At 44.5% G+C, this 20,183-nt stretch overlaps 2 protein-coding genes across 2 annotated transcripts in view; both read left to right on the top strand.

The window, feature by feature from the left end:
- Positions 1-15,952, top strand: part of LOC143902394 (uncharacterized) — a 206,297-nt gene extending 190,345 nt beyond the window's left edge. Inside the window, exon 7 of the mRNA XM_077415266.1 lies at positions 15,298-15,952. Coding sequence (XP_077271392.1) covers positions 15,298-15,711 — 414 coding nt within the window. The 3' untranslated portion in view covers positions 15,712-15,952. The remainder of the gene's footprint in view (positions 1-15,297) is intronic.
- On the top strand, positions 15,731-19,881 carry Hasp (Hig-anchoring scaffold protein). The gene is made up of 5 exons (XM_077415231.1): positions 15,731-16,754; positions 16,859-16,989; positions 17,068-17,308; positions 17,396-18,209; positions 18,444-19,881. Exons 1-5 carry the CDS (start codon positions 15,968-15,970, stop codon positions 19,702-19,704), a joined length of 3,234 nt encoding a protein of 1,077 aa, XP_077271357.1. The 5' UTR covers positions 15,731-15,967; the 3' UTR covers positions 19,705-19,881.
- Positions 19,882-20,183: the final 302 nt, after the last annotated feature.

Genomic DNA, 20,183 nt, shown 5'->3' with positions numbered 1-20,183 from the left:
GAGAGGGTATCTGCGGATCTACACGTTGCGAGAGGGGCGCAAAGGCGTGCCACAATGAGGCCCGGTATATAAACCATATCTGCATCGCGCTGGGCCCTCCGCCGCAGAGCAGCGAATGTGGGACCACCACAATGTATATCGCACGGTCATACAGATGAGAGCATAAGCATCGCCAGCCGGTCCGAGAGTAACGTCTGTGGGTATATCTTCCTTCGAGCATCTTACTTATGCCCCTAACCGGGCGGGCTCGCACAAAAATTGACGTAATTATCGGGCTCGCGCCTCGCGCCTTCTCAGGGAAATTAAGCGAGGATCGTGTTGCGTTAAGGGAGTTCTAATCCTGATGAGATCATAATTAATTAAATCCGGACGTTATAATACAACGGCATTAAGATCAATAAGATATTTTCGTTATTACTAGCTATCGCTAATTTATTCATTGTATACGCTATTTAACGGAGATTCTTCTCAGCTTTAATAAAAATGTGGAACATAATAGTTGTTGGCTAATTTTCTTATCGAGAATATATAAATCTAGTGTCGGATTTGCAAACGTCTTTGATGTTGAGTCACGGATGCAAAAATCCAAGGATGAGAACGAAAGTAGGATCTGGTGGAAGAAATGCGAGGACATTCGCGATTAAGTTGTATCAAATCCACGATTGAGTACCTCGTGTATCGCGTATTTCACCAGCCATAAATGTCCGGTTCACGGTATTTCTCATACTCTACAAGGGTGGACACGCGAGAGATAAGGAAACCAGCGAGAAAAACGAGGATCGATTACGAGTTATCTTCAACCGAGAAGACCGAAAGAGAGACGACGAACGAATCAGACAGAAAAATAGCTTCGAGAGGAGAAAGCAAGGCGTACGATAAAAAAAATATATGATGAGGGGTGGAAGGATAAGAAGTATAAAGCGTAAGAGTCGGAGATAACCGATATCCGAATGAGCGAGAGAGAAGGAATCACGTGATGGAATAAAAACAGCGAAGTGTGGGAGAAAGAAGAGGATGATGGAGAGGTAGAAGAAGAATGAGGGAGAGAGTGGGACAGCTGGCAAATTCCTGGCTTGTGGTCGTCGGTCCTCAACGCGCAGGAGGTATCCAGGTGTGCGAAGGTGACGCTCTACAATAACTCCTTCGGCTTTATGTTGTGGGTGGTTTATACTTTATGTGTCCCGCGGGACAATCACGAAGCCGCGAACGATCCGGGCTCTTATTTCTACTTGCTCTCGCCCCGCTTAAAAACCTCTGCTCCCTCCCGTTGTTTACGACAATTCGGCGTCGTTGTCGGCGATGCGTAATCGCGCGCGCGCGCGCGCATGTAGCGCATCCTGACGCGACTTTGCATCAGCGAGATTTAAGATTCGCGGTGGCTTCTTCACCCTTTCGGAATAATTTTTCCGTACGAAATTATCGATATCATTACGACCTCTTACCGATTACCTCGATAAATACAGGTCTCCGGCTTCTTGACCAAAGTTCGAACGCGCGTCCATTTTACTACTCTTTCCCTTTTAAATTACAAATACTGGTTTCACTGTACATTGAATTTATAATTACACCGAATACAATTTCTCGCGTCTGATTTTCGGGGATCTAATGAGCCGCTGCGCAACGCGCCCCCACATGTACCCTTAATTTTACTCCCTGCATCGATCATAATTACCAGCCGTGATATATGCGGTTGGTATATGTACCGCAGGCAGGTGTGAGGAGTGCCCCTCGCGCGAGTGATGCAACGCGGTACCTCGCGATAAATCAAACTTCGAGAAGCGGCGCGGCCCCCGGATCGATGTCCGAGATTGGCAACGTGCCAATTTTCTCCGGGAGTGAAAGCAGATTTCGAGAAGGGCCGCTTGCGCACGACGTCCCGCAATGATAGGTGTGATAAATGCAATTATTTACGGTCGATTAAGAGCACTTCGACGGGCGTTTGAGTTGCCGCGGGTATCCGAAGCGGCGAGAAAATGCTTCCGATCGAAGCCCCCGATCGGGAGGCGGCCGCGAGCTCTCTCGCGTACGAGAGAGCTCTGTTCGAATTTTAAGCAGATTATCTGCTCGTCCACTCGCTAGCAATATAGCTCAGCGTGACGTGTTGCGAAAACGAAGTATCGCTCCGTGCAGCTCGATCAATATTTTTACATATTTTAATGTCAAAATTGTCATCGCAAAATTCGCCTTTCGATTTAGTTCATTGTATAATGTAGTATTTAAAAATGTTTATGGTAAAAATGAAGGTAAACAGAATATTAAGTAAAGATAGATAATAATGCATTCAAACAAAAAATGATGTATGTATGAAACATTCCAGTATTGCTATTACATTATTATTACTTAATATGCAATCAAGTTTTAATTTTTTTAATTCACGAATCCGACATGTAAATATCGCACGCATGCCACTCTTCATATTGGCCTAACGAAGACCTCCGATCGTATCGAATCGAAGAGAAGACTATTCACGGAGCTGGAGCTCCTTTATTTCTCCTCGTGTATCTGCTCCCGAGTTCTCCTCCCTCCTCCCTCAAATGTAGTGTCCTCGAATTGATGCATCGCCGTGTACGAGAATATTTCACGTCGCACGTTTTGTCCCGCGCATGAGAAAAATATTCCAGTCGCAACCCACGCACAATGCGTAGAGAAACGTGTGGCGAGAGGATACAAAAAGAAAGGATATCTTCGAAATAAATCATGGATCTAGGCAACAGGTGTACAGATTGCTTCACCATTCGAGTTCTTGCATCCAGCGCGTATATAGTGGGAGATTCACCTGAGACCATTCTATATATATATGTACATACTTTTTCCGAATTACCGATATATATCGCGCATCGTCGAGGAAAATGTCCATCAGGAAATACAATCATTTTTCTTTCGATTCATGAGAACGGATCTCTCTGTTAACCGCATTGAAAAACCTTGACTTTGACGTATCTCGTATATTTGTATTGCTAAGAAACATTTCGTAGTAAGTGAAAATATTCTCATAAAAGGCTTAAACCACATTATTCATGTTATTATTAAGCTGTAGTGCACGTATGTGGTGTATGGTTTGATTAATATGATTGTTTATTAATGTGGTTCATGCGTATGGGGCATAAAAAAGTGGCATGGAGAGCAAATGAGCGTGTTGGGACCGGAGGTGCGTTCTAGGACCGGTCAAGAAGGATGGCTTTCGTGCCGAATAAAATGATATTAATCGTAAGAGCCGGCGGGGGTCGGCGGCTCTCCTCTGTCCTAGTTCACAATAAATAAATCCAACGGGTCCTCCGGCCTCTGCGGTGTCCCAATTAATTCGATCTTATTGTAACGCGCAACGCGTCGGGATACGCTCTTTGTGATATCGACTTTGGCCACGGTCCCGAGAGTACATTATCATTCGTCGTGCGTGTCCCCTGCCCCGACGAATTTAATTAAGCCGCGAGCAACACGCTGTCGCTCCGGCTCGCGGCAACACCGTGCACAAGTCCCCGAGCGCGTGGAATGCGCGTGTTGGATAAATAACTTTCAAATTACACGCGTAACCATTACGACGTTGCGCGAGAGGCCTCTTATCGGGCCCTCCGTACGGCAAAGTCAATTTAACTTCTCGCCGCGATTTCTCGGCCACTCCAAAAAAGTTACACAAGCAGCGCCGAAGCGTGCTTAAGACCGCACGAAACAAAATTAATTCTTGTTTGTGACGAGAACTGTTAGAGCCATGCACAGACACACACACACACACACACACATGTGTACATATATGTAGTAGCTACATTTCTCGTTGATAAGTGCTAACAATTTTGTAGGACACAATATCATAGACGGGATATTTTCACATGTGGTAGCTAGATTTTAGTTGTACATCTCTTTACTTACAGTTTCTCTTCTTTTCCAGAAATATCTATTGTCACAAATTTCGCTCCATTTATATCGGTCACGAGTTCTGATTTGAAATGAAGATGGGTCGCGTCTAGTCCAGACGTACGTGCAACTTATTTAGAAGTCAGAATTAAAGTGCAGGTGCGCGGAATTGTCTCAGGCCGCGGGCTACGCGCTGCAGCAACACGGGTATATACGCGTTTCGATCGCGATGGAATGTTGATGTAGGATAAATATCCTTGAAATTACACGCGTAATCATTACGACGTCGCCTGAGGTGAAACACGGTAGGCGCTCTCTCGGTGCGCTCTTGATGATCATTCGTTTTACACGCGTGCAGATTGGATGGTACGATCGGCATTTGGAGACGAAATCGGGATTGGACCGGGCGCGATAGCCGCGGGTTTGTTATCTAGTCAATTTACAACGCTGCAAATTGGTACGGCTGATTGCCTTTTCTTAAGCAGAGAAGTAGAAGATAATCTTGTATTTATAGAAAGATTGATAGGGGTTGTTAATACGAGACAAATCGAAAAAGATCAATTTCACTTTAGATATATATATATATATATATATATATATATATATATAGCAATCTTGAGATAACAGTATTAAAAATTGCTTCCTAAAACATTGAACAATATTTCGCTGTTTGTTATATATAATTATTGTCATAAAAAATAATAATGGACAATATTATTAAATATAGTAAAGATTTTATTTACCGATATAATTTTTGCCAATTTGAAATCATATAGAATCTAGTTATTATCTTTCGATAATTCGACTGATTGCTGTTTGAAGAATAACAATCCACGTTGATAAAATCGATTGAATCGTGAACTGATCGAAATAAAGTGATAATTACCGTTACGACCGCCGAGATACACCTTGGATTCGATGAGCGCGTTTAAAATGAAACGAGATCAATCTATGAAAGTGCAGCGCAGGTCAACCACTCGTCGACGAAGCCCCTATTATAACGTTACATCGCTATAAATACGGAGCGAAATTATAGCGATGTAACGGCAGGTTATTACGGCGCGAGGGGTTGAGCAAATAATGTGTACTAAATATAAAATCACCGGTAGTTAAACGAACTCGAAATTACGCGTTTTAGTGCCGTTTGAAGAAAACTCGCAGGCTTGACGGGAAAAACGTACGTATTAATTGGATAGGAACCGATTCTTCTTTCGCTGATTAACCATACGGAGAGAATAAGGTACGAACAATCTCGTTAGGGACGTCCAGATAAATCAGCGGCTCGATGAAACCGTTTATAACAAAGTGAGATCTAACTGGAGTAACGCATTTCTCGGCCTCTCTCGTATATTCTACTAGCCGCTATCCTATTATTACGCGGAGAGCTGCCAGCACTCCCACGCTAAGGGGTAACCTGATCGGGGTTAATCTGACCCTGACCTGCAACACCTGCGCGCGCGCGCGACCCAACCTAATTCCAACTTTTTCCTCACCCTCTCTCAGTTGGCTGAGTTGGCTCGCTTCGCGTCTCGGGCTGCGTTGTTCCGAGGCGGGAGATAAGAGCGAAAGATAGGAATTTTTTCTTCTTGAGACTACCATACTCTAACGAAGACTCGCGTTGGACCATGTTCGATGTCTCGTATAGTCATCAGCTACGAAAAGTATTAATGAGTTTCCAACGTCATTAATGTGATACTGAACGTTTCTCTTTCGAGATAAGATGACAGAATATAGGAGGATATAGCTCCGTTGTTATTACAGAAAATGAAAAAAACATGTTTGCATCGAGCATTTTTATTCCTATGAGATACGCTGTGTAAAAATTTGTTATAGATTAGCGTGGAATTTATCGAAGGATGCGATGTGCCTCCTCGTTCCATCCAGAGTTCGTATCAGGACCCGTAGATAGATAAGCTTTATAGGGGCGGGTTGAGGACGGGAAAGAGAGTATCGGAAGAGGATTCGAGCCTCCGGTATTCCGGGCTAAAGTTATGGCAGGTACGCGTTCGACGCCCGCGATCATAAATCCTGAACGCCGCCGAATGGGATGGGGGTAGCATTGTGGTTTTATATAGGTATATATAAAAAAAAGGAGGAAAGCGTTGTGGGAAATGTCCTATCGGGAGGCGGCGGGCAGGTGCGCCGGCCATATAAGGTTAAAAGGCCATACGAAGTCGACTCTCGCTTCGAAGCGCGATAAACGCGGTGCGCGCGCGATTCGCTCGTGCCTCGCCCAACTTTTCTACATGAGGAGTTATTACGTACGCCTACGCCTCCCGGGCTCGGCCGCAGGAAACTCGAGGCGAGGACTCGGTAACGGCGAGAGGAGGGAAGGGGTTCCGTTTTTTGGTGTGTATCTATGGAAATTGAACGTCGAGAGAGCCGGCGACTAGCCGTTAAGTTGTAAATCTTGAGTGCGCGGCGTGAATTGCACTTAGGAACAATCCTCTGATTGGCGATGCGCACGGTGACGTAGGATAACGGAAACAACAATCTTTTATATTGCTGATCATTTGCATCCTGATACCTGTACGAATTATTTTGATAAAAACGCGAAATTCCATTTTTCGTAATAAAACGAAATATCCACATGCATATTTTCATTATTAAATTATTTCTGCGTGTAATTGAATTACATTTTAATAAGAGTCACATGCCTGTAATTATAAATTGTTTCTCTTATTATTCATATGATTATGGAATGTGATTGTAATTGGGGGATTCAGCGTATGCTAATTAACTTCGCCTTTTAACTCGGTGCGATACGCCGCGACGGCGCGCTGCGTCGTGTATATACACGTTCCGGCATTTAATCTTCTCCCGGAGAGTGACATTATTAGCTACAAATGAGTGAGACTCGCGCTGGCAAATGGCTACAAATTAACTATGTCTGCCAGTTAAGTGGTCGCCGCTAATTACGACGTACACGTCAATGCGCCTGCTAATTATGCCCGTTGCAGCCGCACACAGGCCGATCCCGTTTTTTTCGCGAGAGAGAGAGAGAGAGAGAGAGCCGTGACTAATAATGCAAGATCGAAAAATCGTGGTATCGATCCGGCCTCTTCGGGATACACCGAGGCCGAACTCCCACAGGGTGCCATCGAAGGACGGTCCACCCGCTGATCCGTACCTGTGTTCTTTTAATTGGAACCAAAACCGAATCGCCGATCGGCTGCAGGTGAATCGCAACGATTTGTATCACTGGCAGATCATTACTCATCCGTCCTCGCGCGCGGGGAATTATAGCGAGTCGCCATTGTAACGAGTAGGAAAGAATCGAATCCGTTCCCCCCACGGGAGGAAGCGAAAAAGTTTTTCTTCGTTATCTGCCCACGAGGAGAAACACAGTTCTCGTTGTGATCTCAGGGTTTTGCCGCGGGAGAGATCGTCAGCCCTTTGTTTAATCTACACGACTGTTCCACCGCGGTGCGAGAGCGAACGAGCAAATAAGCTGACTAACGCCAAGATTAATATAATACATCGTTTCGAATTAGCCCTTCGATATAACGAGATTTTGCCTGTTTTTTTTTTTTTTTAGTTCTTTTATTACACTTTACTCGCGCTGCTCCTATTCGTTTGCTTTTCGTCGGACGTCGCTGCTGCGTTGTCGGGCCGCTAACGATCCGGTTAGTGAAACAGACGGGGAGAGATATTTTCCTTCTGGCGTATCGATTCACGTTGCGCGGGGTTACAGATGTTTCAGCAAGTGTTCTAGCGGGTTCAGGTGGTGACGGCCGATCGGTTGTTACACGTGCTGGCCGGAAGCGGAAACGCGTTGTGGGAACGACGAAAGCCACAAGTGGCATGGGACTAAGTCTAATGATGCGCATATAAATGCGGGATGTGTGCGAAGTCGAGATGACACATGTAGATAAACGGGGGGATGTGACCGGCGTTTTGATATTAGCGTCATAAACGGACGTTAAAGAATTATTGTCTGACACTTCGTTAAGCTTCGTTATTAACGAAGCATCGCGAGAAATTCTCGACGATCAAAATGTCCTAGATTCTTCGCACTTTCCTTCTACGGATTCTCTGACCAGTTTGATACGAAGGACTTGGAATACCTTACAATATTTGAGCAATGCGTTGCGTGCTCTCTTACCGGTTAATTTTATCTTTATGATGTAAACCGTCATTTTTACAGAAAGACTATTACTGTTAATTTAAGGAATTATAAATTTTTAATAAAATTAATACGTAATAAATGAAAAGAATTAATATGTTTTGTTAACCGTGTGATATTTTGCAGGTATTCCTGAATATTCTTTTTTAATTTTCTTCTTCTTGATCGCAAGATGACGTCGCGTGCATAGTGATCTTAAGCAAAATTGCGATAGCTTTACGTTTGCTTTTTGTACTCGTTAATTTCACAATATATTCAGCATCGTACAGTTACTGATCACTCACATTAACGTTATTGCGTGTCGTTTAATTATTATTATCTATTTGATGGCGACTTGAAAAGTATTTCAGAGCAATTTTTTTCGCTAATTATAATTAATGTGTTCTGACAGGACATTATTTTACTTTACTTTTAACAAAGCGTTGCTGATCGTATTTCTCTAAAAAAAAATCTTATTTTTTATGTTTCGTAAGGATCTTTATAATGTGAAATACTTTATTTGGAGCTAAAAATCGACACCACAGTGAAACAGTTTAAATATATACCTATCTCGAAATTAAAAGCCGCTTAGTAAATATTTAAACCGTATGAAAGGTTTCTCCGTCCACGTGTCGATATCAGTATCGTAAAATCCATTCGAGACGAAAAAAAGAGATTCGACGTAAGGCTTTTTTGCCAGATGCACACGGCTGTCCGGATTCGGATTCGCTGTACCAATTCGAAGGGTCTCCCGAGAGTTTTAGGCACTTAAATCGATACACAGGTGCTTCCCTCGGATATTTCCAGCGTTATCTGCACGATTGCATGATCCGAAGCTGTTAGCCGGCACGTATTCATAAATATTTCTCTTCATGTTTGGCGTTCGTTTACGGGCACTTCGCACTCTTGCTGCATTCTAAAAAGATCAATTTTATCGATCTCGAGAGAATGTTTTGCGGACTAATGCCCACTTTAATCGACGAATCTGGATCATTTTTCAATAATTAAATTGGTTTCACGAATGACTGTCAGTAATTAATGTGCTCTCTAAATCTGAATCAGTTAATAGGCACTGATATCAGTGACTATTCATTGATTCAGATTTAAAGAGTGATAATTTATATAGTCACAAAGATTTTTATAAATAACAAAGAAATCTTAGCCATATCGGAGGCTTTGGGTACATGAAGTTACCTCGTAAGTACCATAAACCTGTAATTCTATTTTAACTTTCCGCGATATTACGTGCCATTTAACTTTCTCGGATCGCGTTAAAATCGACGCGTTATCTTAGATCGAGACACGGAGGCTGCATTTTACGGACGAACGGGGACGATGTCGGCCCTTCCCGACATTATTACTATTATTACTTATACACACCGGTGCGGTGCGCATTTAATGGAGAATTCCGGTCTTTACGATCGCCCGAGGAAATCGTATCCCCCCCCCCCAGTCACTTTACATCCGGCTGTAAACCGCGACGTATCCGTCCGTCGCGGTCCTTCGCGCGCCGCCGAATAACGAGTAAGTTTTACGCGCATCTTTAATGACGTCGCTTTCCATTAACAAGTCATAATTGACGCTTTATCGATCGCTATCGCGCGTCCGTCGCCGCCTTATCTCACGCACGAGCTCGCGGGATCGGTATAACGGCGCAAAAAGGCCACGAAAATCTTACACAAGTCTTGGGACGGAGAAGTCGATTTAGCACCTTTATTACAGGTAGTAAATAAATAATTAAGATTTTTTTGCACGTACACAAATGCTATGTGTGCTCTGTTAATAGCTCGCGGCCCCGTGGACGGCGGCGGCTTTACGATTCAGTCGCGAGTTAACCGCGACTGTTAACAAGAGGCTCGCAATGAGTATTAACGGCGTATAATATCTCGGAAAGAGGGCGGTACCGCAATAACCGATGGCTATCGGTGTGTTTCATGCTAAAATTCACGTGCCGTGATGAGAGTGCTACTTGTTACGAGATAAAGATTTTATTTGATAAGAAATCTCATCCTTTTTGTAAAAGACATAATACATTTTTTTATACTTTATCATTAATAATTTAAAGTTTAGAGATTAAGTGCGAGAAAGAGTAATACTCAAGTTACATTGTTCGTGTCAAGACAGCGTTTTTTTTCGAAATCTTTTTCCGACGCAAACTTTTCACAATTATGATCGAAGTAATGTAAGTTATATTGCTACTTGTGTTTTTCCTACAAGCGAGGGTTCCGTCGCTCGTGAATGGAAGCATCCGTCTACGGATCGAAGGAATTTTTTTCGAGGTGCGATCATGTTGTTACCAGATCGTAATCACCTCTCGCAAGTGTCAACCACCTGCAGCAGCTGTATTTATCATATCGGCATTCTTCCGCTAACGCCTCCGCGTGGCAGCCTGTGTTTTGCCAGTCGATGTCCGTCGTCCACGTGCCGCCGTCGACGAACGTCATATCCGCACACGCGTTCGCGCGAGGAAGCAAATCTGAATGGCTAATTATGGAGACAATGATGCGGAACTCGACGGGGACCGGAAGGAGACGGGAAACCCTTTTCGACGACACGCGCGCGCGAGACTCTCTTCCGCATCGCAATGACGGCAAGCGGATCTTTCGCGACCGGACGACCAATCGCTGCGCGTAATAATAAATGAGAATTTGCTTGATTAAGCTTTTTTTGATAATATATTTGACAATAGTTAAAAAATCACGTTTTTTTTTTAAATTAAGCATACGGTTAATTATATTCAGTTGCTACGCGAATTTTTGCTTGCTTGGTCGCGAAGAAGCAAGCCAGATTATCGGCATGCGGGGCAAAATGGGAGGATTACATTTTACGATTTGAGAACGCGCGTTACCTCCCTGCAATTCCCCGGGGGTTGCCCCAAAGGGGATGGCAAGAAAAAGTAGCAGCGAAAGCCCAAGACGGTAAGAACCGTCCTCCCGCGTTGTGACGGCTTAATAATCGTATACGCGCGGTACTCTGGCCGGTTTTCAGGTGGCTTTGTGCAAATCCATGTTTTACATGGCGATGCATAATTACTATCATCGTGCGCTTCACGGTGCTCCAGTTCTTCGGGCGGCGAGGGTGGGAGACCGACGGGCAGCCCCGGATTCCCGCGACCCGGCCGGGAACGTCAAAAAGCACCGAGACGCGAAAGGAAACCTGCAATCAGCGCGTCAAAAGGCAGAACTTTCTCCCGCCGCACATATTATTCGTACGCGTTGTTACTGCTCACACAACGGTCTCGTTGCGCGCATTTAAGGTGCTTGGGCAACAGAAATTTGGAGCACTGCAAGAAAAATATTGATTCTTGTTCAGAAAGTATTATTGAATTCCCAATGAAAGAATCATTATGTCCGCACGTAACATCGTTGTGCGCATTTTTTGTGTACAGATCGTGTAGTTTACAATTCGATTATTAAGTTAACGAAATGTAAAATAAAAAATAATGACTGAAAAATAAAGATTTATTTACAACTCTAGAGATATTGCTTTAATCTTGCGAGATTTCGATAGAGACGTGGCAAATATGCACATTTTTAGCGGCACGTGCAAATCCACTTAACAACTACGCTCTCCGAGCAGTGTTATATTTCGTCTCAACTGTCACTTAATAATAAATCATTAAAAGAGCCGCCAATATCTATTCATAAGCCTGTTAAGAACCGTCGAGTCCCCATCAACAGGCGATTCCGGCGGACGGCGCGGCGCGCCGATGCCTTTACTTGTCTAGCTGGTGCTTTAATCCCAGGAGCCATCTCGTAACTCGCTACAGACAGGCCACGTCGCGATGCAACATACGGAGGCGCATGTATGCATTTATGCATACGTCCGCGCGGTCCGTTGTACGGCATGGATGGATGCAGATGCGGCACGCACAGCCCCGGCAGCCACCGTCCGTAATCTTTTCCCGAGACACTCGTAATGGACGGAATTGTGAATTCAATTGCTTCTGAATTGGACTCAGTCGGTGCGTCTCGTAAGAGACCGGTCCGACGAATGCAGCTTAAGGCACGTACCAAGCCGTGAAAGGAAGCTGCATAGCGTAGGTGCATCCGTCAAATGAACGCGCGCTCGGTAGCCAGCGCGTCGCGCACAAAGCGAGCGTCAGCGGCGGACGCCGCGCAGCGCGGCACATAAAGATCCAATGAGTAAGTGACGACGTGGATGCCTCCGCAATGCTCGAGAGTGCTCGAGATCGTTCACCGAAGTGGATGCTGGCAGTTAAAGAAAGTTTAAGTGCCAATCGGCGACGGGAAATTGCATTGGGACGTTTATCGGACGATAAGAAGCGATCTCGCTGGGATAAAAATGTAAAAGTCTCATTGACTAACGCTTGGCGTTCTGACGGAATAATTTAAAATGCATTGTGTATTTTAATCGATAGTAGAGATGATCAGTAGACTTTTACATTGAATAATCTTGGCAGTTCACATAACAGCATTAAATACAAATAAGAAAATATAGGAATAACCGATATTTAAACGGTTGCTATTCCTTTGAATTTTTATTTCCTTGCATGATAAATGTAGAAACTTACTCGGACGGGCAATCATCGGCCATAAGCCGAAACGTCCGGTTGCAAAACTCCCCGGAGGCGTCTGCTTAAATCAATTTCATTCCGGTAATTTCGCCTCTTCTAGACCAACGCCAACTGGCGTCATTTGCTTCGTGATTGAGTGCGAAAGATTGCAACCGGATTATGCGTGAGCCGACGAGTATGCATGCGCGCGATCGGAAAGAGAGTCCGGAGATTCTCTCGTCTCGTCGGTCGGGGAACGACCGTAAACCATTATTCCGCAGCGTCATGTGGACGGTGCGCGAATCGCAAAAGAACCTTCGAGAGGCTGAAGAGAGAATAATGGATTCGCGAGATAATGGTCGCGTAACGAGCTGCAGAATGAGCAGAAACGCGTAGCTTTTGCCGTGAGCTTCGTCTTCCCCCTCCCCCCTCGTACTTTTCCACATCCGACGAGATGAAGTTAATTGAAAAAAAAAGTGAAATTCCGCGAATTTACGGCTTCTGCTTAAGACCTTCGAAGTTCTCTAGGGCGAGGACGTGTAACGAGAAACTTTGCCAATCATGTTTTCTCACATTCTCGATTTTCTCGACTATAAAGACTTAATAAAATGAATAATTGCGTAATCTTGAGAACGACCTGCTCGAAAGTGTTCGAGCTTTTCAGAGAGGAGGCGAATGAAGAAAGGGCGCAACGTCAGGGTAGGCGCGCAACTGTAAACCGACACTTTGATAGTCGGTTCTCGTTCTTAAAGCTGGCGAGGCGTGTGCCGCCCACCGAGGACGAAAAGAGACATCCTTCGAGAAGACTTGGTGGCAGGGATCCTCACACACGTGATATACGTACATTGTATTTAAAAAAAAGCCTTCTTGTTTTTACTGCTCCGATCTGTGCTTACGGTTAAATCTTTTTCGCGAAAGAAATAATGGACGTTATGAAATTTTGTGTCTTACCTTAGAAAATGCAGATCCAGATCAATATTTTTTATAATTGTTCGCCTAATGACTGAGATCCACTGTTTCCCCTCAGTCTTTGCGGTCGCATATAGGGAGGCGCCACGAAGATGTCTTTGAGCGAGTTGTCCTCTTGTCTTCCAGCCACTCCCATTTTCAGCTACCGAGTTACTGCCACTCTGTCAATCCGGTCTGATGCCCGCATTCAGAGACGGAAACGGCCTGTGACACTGAATAAGTCCAGAACCAGTCTTATTAAAAAGAGTTGACATTTTATATTAAAAAACGATATAAGTATGTGTGTAAATGAACATTATAGTTAAAAAAAGTATCGATAATGACTTTTGTATTTTATGTGTTTCGTATTAAAAAATTAAGCTTTTCATAGATTTAAGGTTTTTTAAACTGAAAACAGAAATGTATCATGCACATATAATAAGTGTAAGGTAATTACGCGGTATACATCGCGTAAGTCTTAATTTCCGAATTTCTTAGAAGGATCGTTTTCTTTTATTCAAATAAAAGCTACCCGAGAGAAAATGCCTGATTTGAATAAGACAAATGAAGACATCTCGGGGACACGGTGCAAGAACGATGAAGCCGATATCCGAGATTGGAGCGAGGGGATCACCTATGTCGCTGGGACGTCGAACCATACCGATCGATTGCTATCGTTATGAAAACAATGACCGACATAGGCTTACTCTAACGATGACGCTTGACTTAGAGATCGAGGATTATCTTGGTAGCACGACGACTAACAAGCATAGGTTGGAGGTAGGCTCGACTTTGTCCGATGAAAACCGATCCTCCGGCTGCTACCCACGCTCATACGAGGCGCGCGTATTTCTCGTTCGCTATTCGACGACAAGATAGGCAAATTGTAACTTTGTCATGCAAATCGTCGCAACGCCGAATGTTAAATTGAAAAAAAGAAAAAAATTTATAATATTTGTTCTCGTAACTTCATGAAAGATCAGGACAGGTTAGGGGTGACGATTTCATACAGAAAAAGAAGTGTCAAATCAAGACTTATATACTCGTATATATACGCAACATTTTATAATCTAAGAAATGAGATTATATCGCGTTAAACGAAGAAAACTACTTGAATGAAGTTCATTTATATAGTTCAACTAAGAAAAGAAAGTTGAGATGAAAAATTGAAATTCTTACAAGAAGATTATAGATTGTTGCGTATGTACAAGTACCTATATAAGTTTTGATTTGACATTTCTTTTTTTTGTGCAGGCATCGTTTAAGCAAATAAAGTGTATTTTTTGCATGTCACGCAAAGAAGCAAGAGATAGGCTAAAGCGAACGCTTTTAGAGAGACAATTCGCATCCATTGCATACGTTTTATGTCCGAGAGCTTAGGACTTCACAGGCTCGTAGGTTGATATGCATATACTTACATGTGCAGTTTCTCTGCCTTGAAGCGCCATGGCTCGTTTTAACACCTTTGCCCGGTGTAATTTTTACGACGCCGAAACGTTTTCGCGGCGTTGCGTTTTTGCTCGTTTCAACTCCTCTTTTGAATGTCGCCTCTCGCGTGAATAATAATTTCAGACCCCTCGAGTACGTACCGAATTTTTTTTTCAGCAAGCTATGCCGAAGCGACGAATAACGCGCGATAGTAAAAATTTAGTAGCCGTTGATTATACGGTATGATCGAAGTTTTCCGCTTTAGAGATAATTCGCAATTTCTTTGACTATAATTTTAACGAGCGAAGTTCGGATGAAAAAAAAAATGTATAAAGGCGAACATTACATTTCAATCAATACTAGCGCATTGCATTTTAAATCTGCCTTCATTTACTCTCTTACTATTCATGGCCAAATCGCAGCTAACCAGCATTTAAAATTTATTTTAAAGATGCAGACGTTTGCTTGCACGCTACACATACCGCTTGCGTACCAAGACCACCGTGAAGAGCCGGGTTCCCGGGGTAGCTGCGCAGCCTCCCTTTTCATCAGCGCGTTTCCTCGCCATCTGCTGGGAGCTGGGGAAATCATGAGATGTATTGAACAGGCTGGATGCGCGCGGCGAGATGCGCGAATATCCGCGAATTCCCGTCAGCGGGGGACCGCAGTCCGTACAATAAAGAAAAAAAGCACCCAGGATAGAGCGAGAGGAAGCGAGGTGGAGTCGGTAGGAGCGAAAGAGCACTCCGGCGAGAGAGACCGACGGAGAGGGTTCCTAATCCTCCTGGACGCCGAAGAGACGGACTCGATTAATAGTCGCGCTCGCGAGAGAAACAACGTCGTCCTCGGCTGCAGCTCGAGATGACTTCCGCAGTGCTTTGAACGGAACTCCCGGAACGGTGCTCTTCGATGGACGATCGTGCTCGTCTGAAGATCCACGGAATTGGCTCTTCACGGGACTCCGAGTAAAATGATTAGTTCGGGTAGTCAAGCGGTCATGTAAACGTCCCGTCGTGTCCTGGTGTGCCGTCGTGTGGTCGAATCATCGCATGGTCCAATCGCTAGTATACCCTCAGTGAATCTTTACTCGCGGGATTTCGAATACTCTTCTTCAGGCCAAAATGAGACCAAGCGCGATCGTTCTGTTGCTGCTGCTGTGCGCCCAGTTTCTCACTTCTGAATCGAAGCTTCGGCAACAAGAGGCCGTCGACGATGACGACGACGACGACGATGATTTTGAGGACGACGATGACGATGACGACGACGACGGAGGTTATGATACGAGGACCGAGATCGACGACGACGGCCGAATCTACAAAAACCCGCGAAACTCACCCTCTGTTCTGTGCCCGAGAGACGAGGAGCAGGCGGAGCTGATGGGCCAGAAGTGTCTACGAAAGTGCTCGACCGACGAAGATTGCAAGAGTAAGAAGAAGAAGTGCAGATGCGACGGAGCCTGCGGAATGTCGTGCATCAAACCCGAACGTGAATGCCCGGCGTTGACCGAGATCGATCACGGCGTGATGACGGTCACCGGAATATTATTCGGGGATAGAGCTCATTACGCCTGCGACACCGACTACTTTATAGTCGGTCTGTCCGAGAGAACGTGTCGCGCCGACGGTCATTGGACCGGGACTAATCCGTCCTGCAAGAAAGATTCCAACTCCTTCTGCTCCCAGCCGCCGAAGATCCAAAACGCGCGCCACAACGGTCCATTGGAACAAACAACCTTCGATCTCGATAGTAGCGTGCAATACTTCTGCAATCATGGATACGTAGCAACGGGAGCGAAGAAAGCGAAATGTCTGCTGATGGAAGGAGCTGCTAGATGGTACGGGCCAGATATCACTTGCAAACCTCAAAGCTGCGATTCAGCCCCAGACATCTCCAACGGATGGCACTCTGGTAAGTTTACGTAATTATGACCGATCCGTGTATTTAATATCGGGTATTTCCGTATTTAATATTTTGATACGGGGGAAATTTTAATTGTCGATTCTACTTTTAAGGGGAGTGCTATACGTATGAATGCCGCGTGTCGTATCATTGCATGGATGGTTACGAATTAGTTGGTAAAGCGGAGAAACTGTGCCTGGCGGATGGCACATGGACCCCGAAGGAATTACCGCAATGCGTTCAAGTAAGAGACTAAGAATAAAATTTCGAATTATTTTTCGGAAACAAAACTATGTCTAGACGTGCTCAATATTTCGTGCAGGTCACGTCCGTGCAATGTCCGAAGCCAGAAAATCCAGTCAACGGCAAGGCTGTCTACACCTCCTACGCGTATAATTCCATTGTATCGTACGAGTGCAAGTACGGGTACACCGTAATAGGCGCAGCAACTAGACGTTGCGGTGCTGACAGAAAGTGGACTGGAAAGGCGCCTATTTGCCAGGAAATCAATTGCGGTTTACCCGGCGTGTTATATAACGGTTGGATCGAAAACATTGAATCCGGTGGGTTATTAAAAATTGACGAAATGAAAAATATAAGTATAAGCAATATACTTATAATCGTTTTTTGTGGAATTGTCACAATCGCAGGCACAGGTATGGGCGCCAGCATAATCTTCCGCTGTAAGGATCACATGAAGCTGGAGGGCAATACTTCCTCGGTCTGTCAGAAAGACGGCAAATGGCGTTATCCTCTACCGCAATGTTTAGCGCCGTGCGTCGTTCCGCAGATCGAAAACGGTAAAGTTGTTGTAGCCAGCCACGACAGAGATCACATCAACAATGTCACGGTGGTGGAACACGGCGAGAGGCTTCTGGTTACCTGCATTTCGAATTACGAATTCGCCGCCAACAGCACCCCGGTGTTGTGCAATAACGGTACTTGGTCGATAGTGCCGAGTTGCTCGCCAGCCCGATGTAAGCAGATGCCGAAGAGTCCGAAGAACGGGATGGTGATAGCACCGAAGACGGACCACGGTATGAAAGCGGTCTTCAAGTGCAAAGACGGCTTCGAGCTGATCGGCGGAGGTCCCATGAATCTTTCTAAATCCGTGGAGTGTCGCTACGGCAAATGGATCGGCGATATACCGCACTGCGATCAGCTCTTCTGCCCGTTTCCCGGCTTCATCGAGCACGGCAAGGTCTTTCTGGTGGGCAACATGGGAGTTTACGATTACAGACCGTACGTCAGGAAGATCGTCAACAACAAGCAGATTATGTACGACTGCGATAAGGGTTACGTTCTCGACGAGGGGCCCGTCGGCGCGACTTGCATAAGTGGTTCATGGAGTCCCAAACAGTTGCCCAAGTGTATTCTTGGACAGCACCCTCGACTTAGATGGAGCAGACGGCGTAGATCGGTGGACAACGTTACTCTGAATTACAACGTCACTCTAAATTACAAGTAAGTACTTGAGAATTAATCAAACATTAGCGCGAGTAGTCAACATTTAAGAGTAAATTGAAATCAATTTATATTTATAATTTATATAATTTATAATTATATATAATTTATAATTTGAGATTATATAAATATGAGTATATTTTTATTTTATTTTAGAAAAAAAAGTGTAAAAATATTTAATAGAAATAATGTAAAAGCATCATTAAACATAAAAATTAAATATTGATGTTTCAGAAAATTCATCGACTTCTTCCGTAAAGTGGGCAAAAAACTTTTGCATATGGAGATGAACAGAAGCCGCGAAGATTCCAAGCATAAAACAGAGGCGAAGCTGACGTCCGTTGGTAGCCACCAGAATAACACCAATGCGTCCAATCCGTCAGCTTGGAAAGCACACGCAAGTCATGGCAATAAATCCCGTTTGCGAGAAGAGAGAATGATCGATTTTCTCAAGATGGTGTATAGAAAATTACAGCGCATGGACGCCAGACAATCAAATAACTCTAGCAATAATACCATGCACGATCTGCTGAACGCAATGAGCAAGAACTTCTTTCACGTAGACCTTGCGGAGTCGCGACGAAATGGCAGTAAAGCCCGCTCGGATTTCGAGATACGCAATCAGAGGGAGTTCGTTAAATTGAAGAGGGAATTCGAGCGTATCATGAGATTTTACAACAAGTCCATACGCTGGAACGAGAAGCAGAATCGAAAAGATGCGAAGAGGAAAGGCCTGTCGCACGCTGAGAAGCGGAAGGACAAGAAGAAGCACAGGAAGAATTATTACAAGGGCTTCTACGAGTTCGTCAACAGTTACGTTACCGAGAAGCTGTCGATGTTGGAAGCGCGCAACGCGACCGAGGAATTAATCAAGAAGATGAACATCGACAAGTTCACCGTGAGGAACGGCACGACTTTCACGGTCGGTGAGATGTACGCATTTTTCAAACATATCATACAGGATAGATTGAACTCGACGGAGGAAAGCGTGACCGTGGAATCTAGCACGGCACCAGGGCCGAAGGTCGCGTCACACGGCAATAAATCATCGACAATCCCGAGTAACGACGTTGCCGTGCTGGACAACGAGATTCCGGCCAAAGACGGGGCGCCCAAGCATCGCAGCAAGCGGATACGAAACGCGGCATCGGAGGAAACCGGCGCCTCGCGTCAAAAGAGGAAGCTTCTGTCCGTGAAGCCGACCAACGCGGACGATCAAAAGAATTCGAGAAAGCCGAAGAAGCCCGTCGACGATGCCAAATCAAAACAGTTCACTTTCAACGAGCTGCAGGCGCAGCAGCAGAGTCGTTCAAAACGGTTCCTGCCGCCTTCCGAGCTGGATAATCAAATATTCCTCAAGAACTTGTATCTTAACGCTTACGAGGACGAGTATCGGGCGAACGTGAAGCGATCCGTCGACCAGATAAATCACACTACCGGCTGGTTCTCCTCGAGGAGGCGCAAGGGGAACCTCGGTGCGTACGAGATCAATTGAGGAAATAATGTGTTGTGATATTAACGGAATTTACTAAGTTATTTACCGATATCAATCGATTTTAGGTGAAGTATACACTATACATATATATACACGATAGTTATAATCGTTGTCCCTCGTCGATACGCACTGTAACGTGTATCGCGCTTTTTGAAAAATAAATCTTTTCCATGCAAACGTCCGTATATACCATCCACATTTTGACCCTCGTTTAAAAACGCGCAAATAAAAATTGTCAATAAATACTAAAAGACTCAAGTTAAATCTCCCATTGTATTTATTACATAATCACATATATAAAGAGACCACACGTGCATAATTATTCGACGAGAGAATAAAATTAATCAAAATAAGATTGAGTATGTCCCACATTACGCAAGCTTTAGGTGATCATGTAAACGCCAGTCTCGATTCTCGCAGACACCTCGATATAATGAGACATAACGTTACGCCACGGATAATATCGTAAAGTTCTTTCC

This window comes from Temnothorax americanus, unplaced genomic scaffold (genome assembly GCF_048541705.1).
Source record: "Temnothorax americanus isolate GAGA-0224 unplaced genomic scaffold, ASM4854170v1 Scaffold4, whole genome shotgun sequence".
In the NCBI taxonomy this organism is placed as follows: domain Eukaryota; kingdom Metazoa; phylum Arthropoda; class Insecta; order Hymenoptera; family Formicidae; genus Temnothorax; species Temnothorax americanus.
This window is presented reverse-complemented; position numbering and strand designations above follow the sequence as displayed.

What these genes read in the sequence shown, in the direction of transcription:
- Hasp (XM_077415231.1), top strand. Translation starts at nt 15,968, where the DNA reads ATGAGACCAAGCGCGATCGTTCTGTTGCTGCTGCTGTGCGCCCAGTTT. An exon ending in CTCCAACGGATGGCACTCTG is followed by an intron (nt 16,755 to 16,858) that starts GTAAGTTTACGT and finishes TCTACTTTTAAG; the next exon opens with GGGAGTGCTATACGTATGAA. An exon ending in AACGTCACTCTAAATTACAA is followed by an intron (nt 18,210 to 18,443) that starts GTAAGTACTTGA and finishes TTGATGTTTCAG; the next exon opens with AAAATTCATCGACTTCTTCC.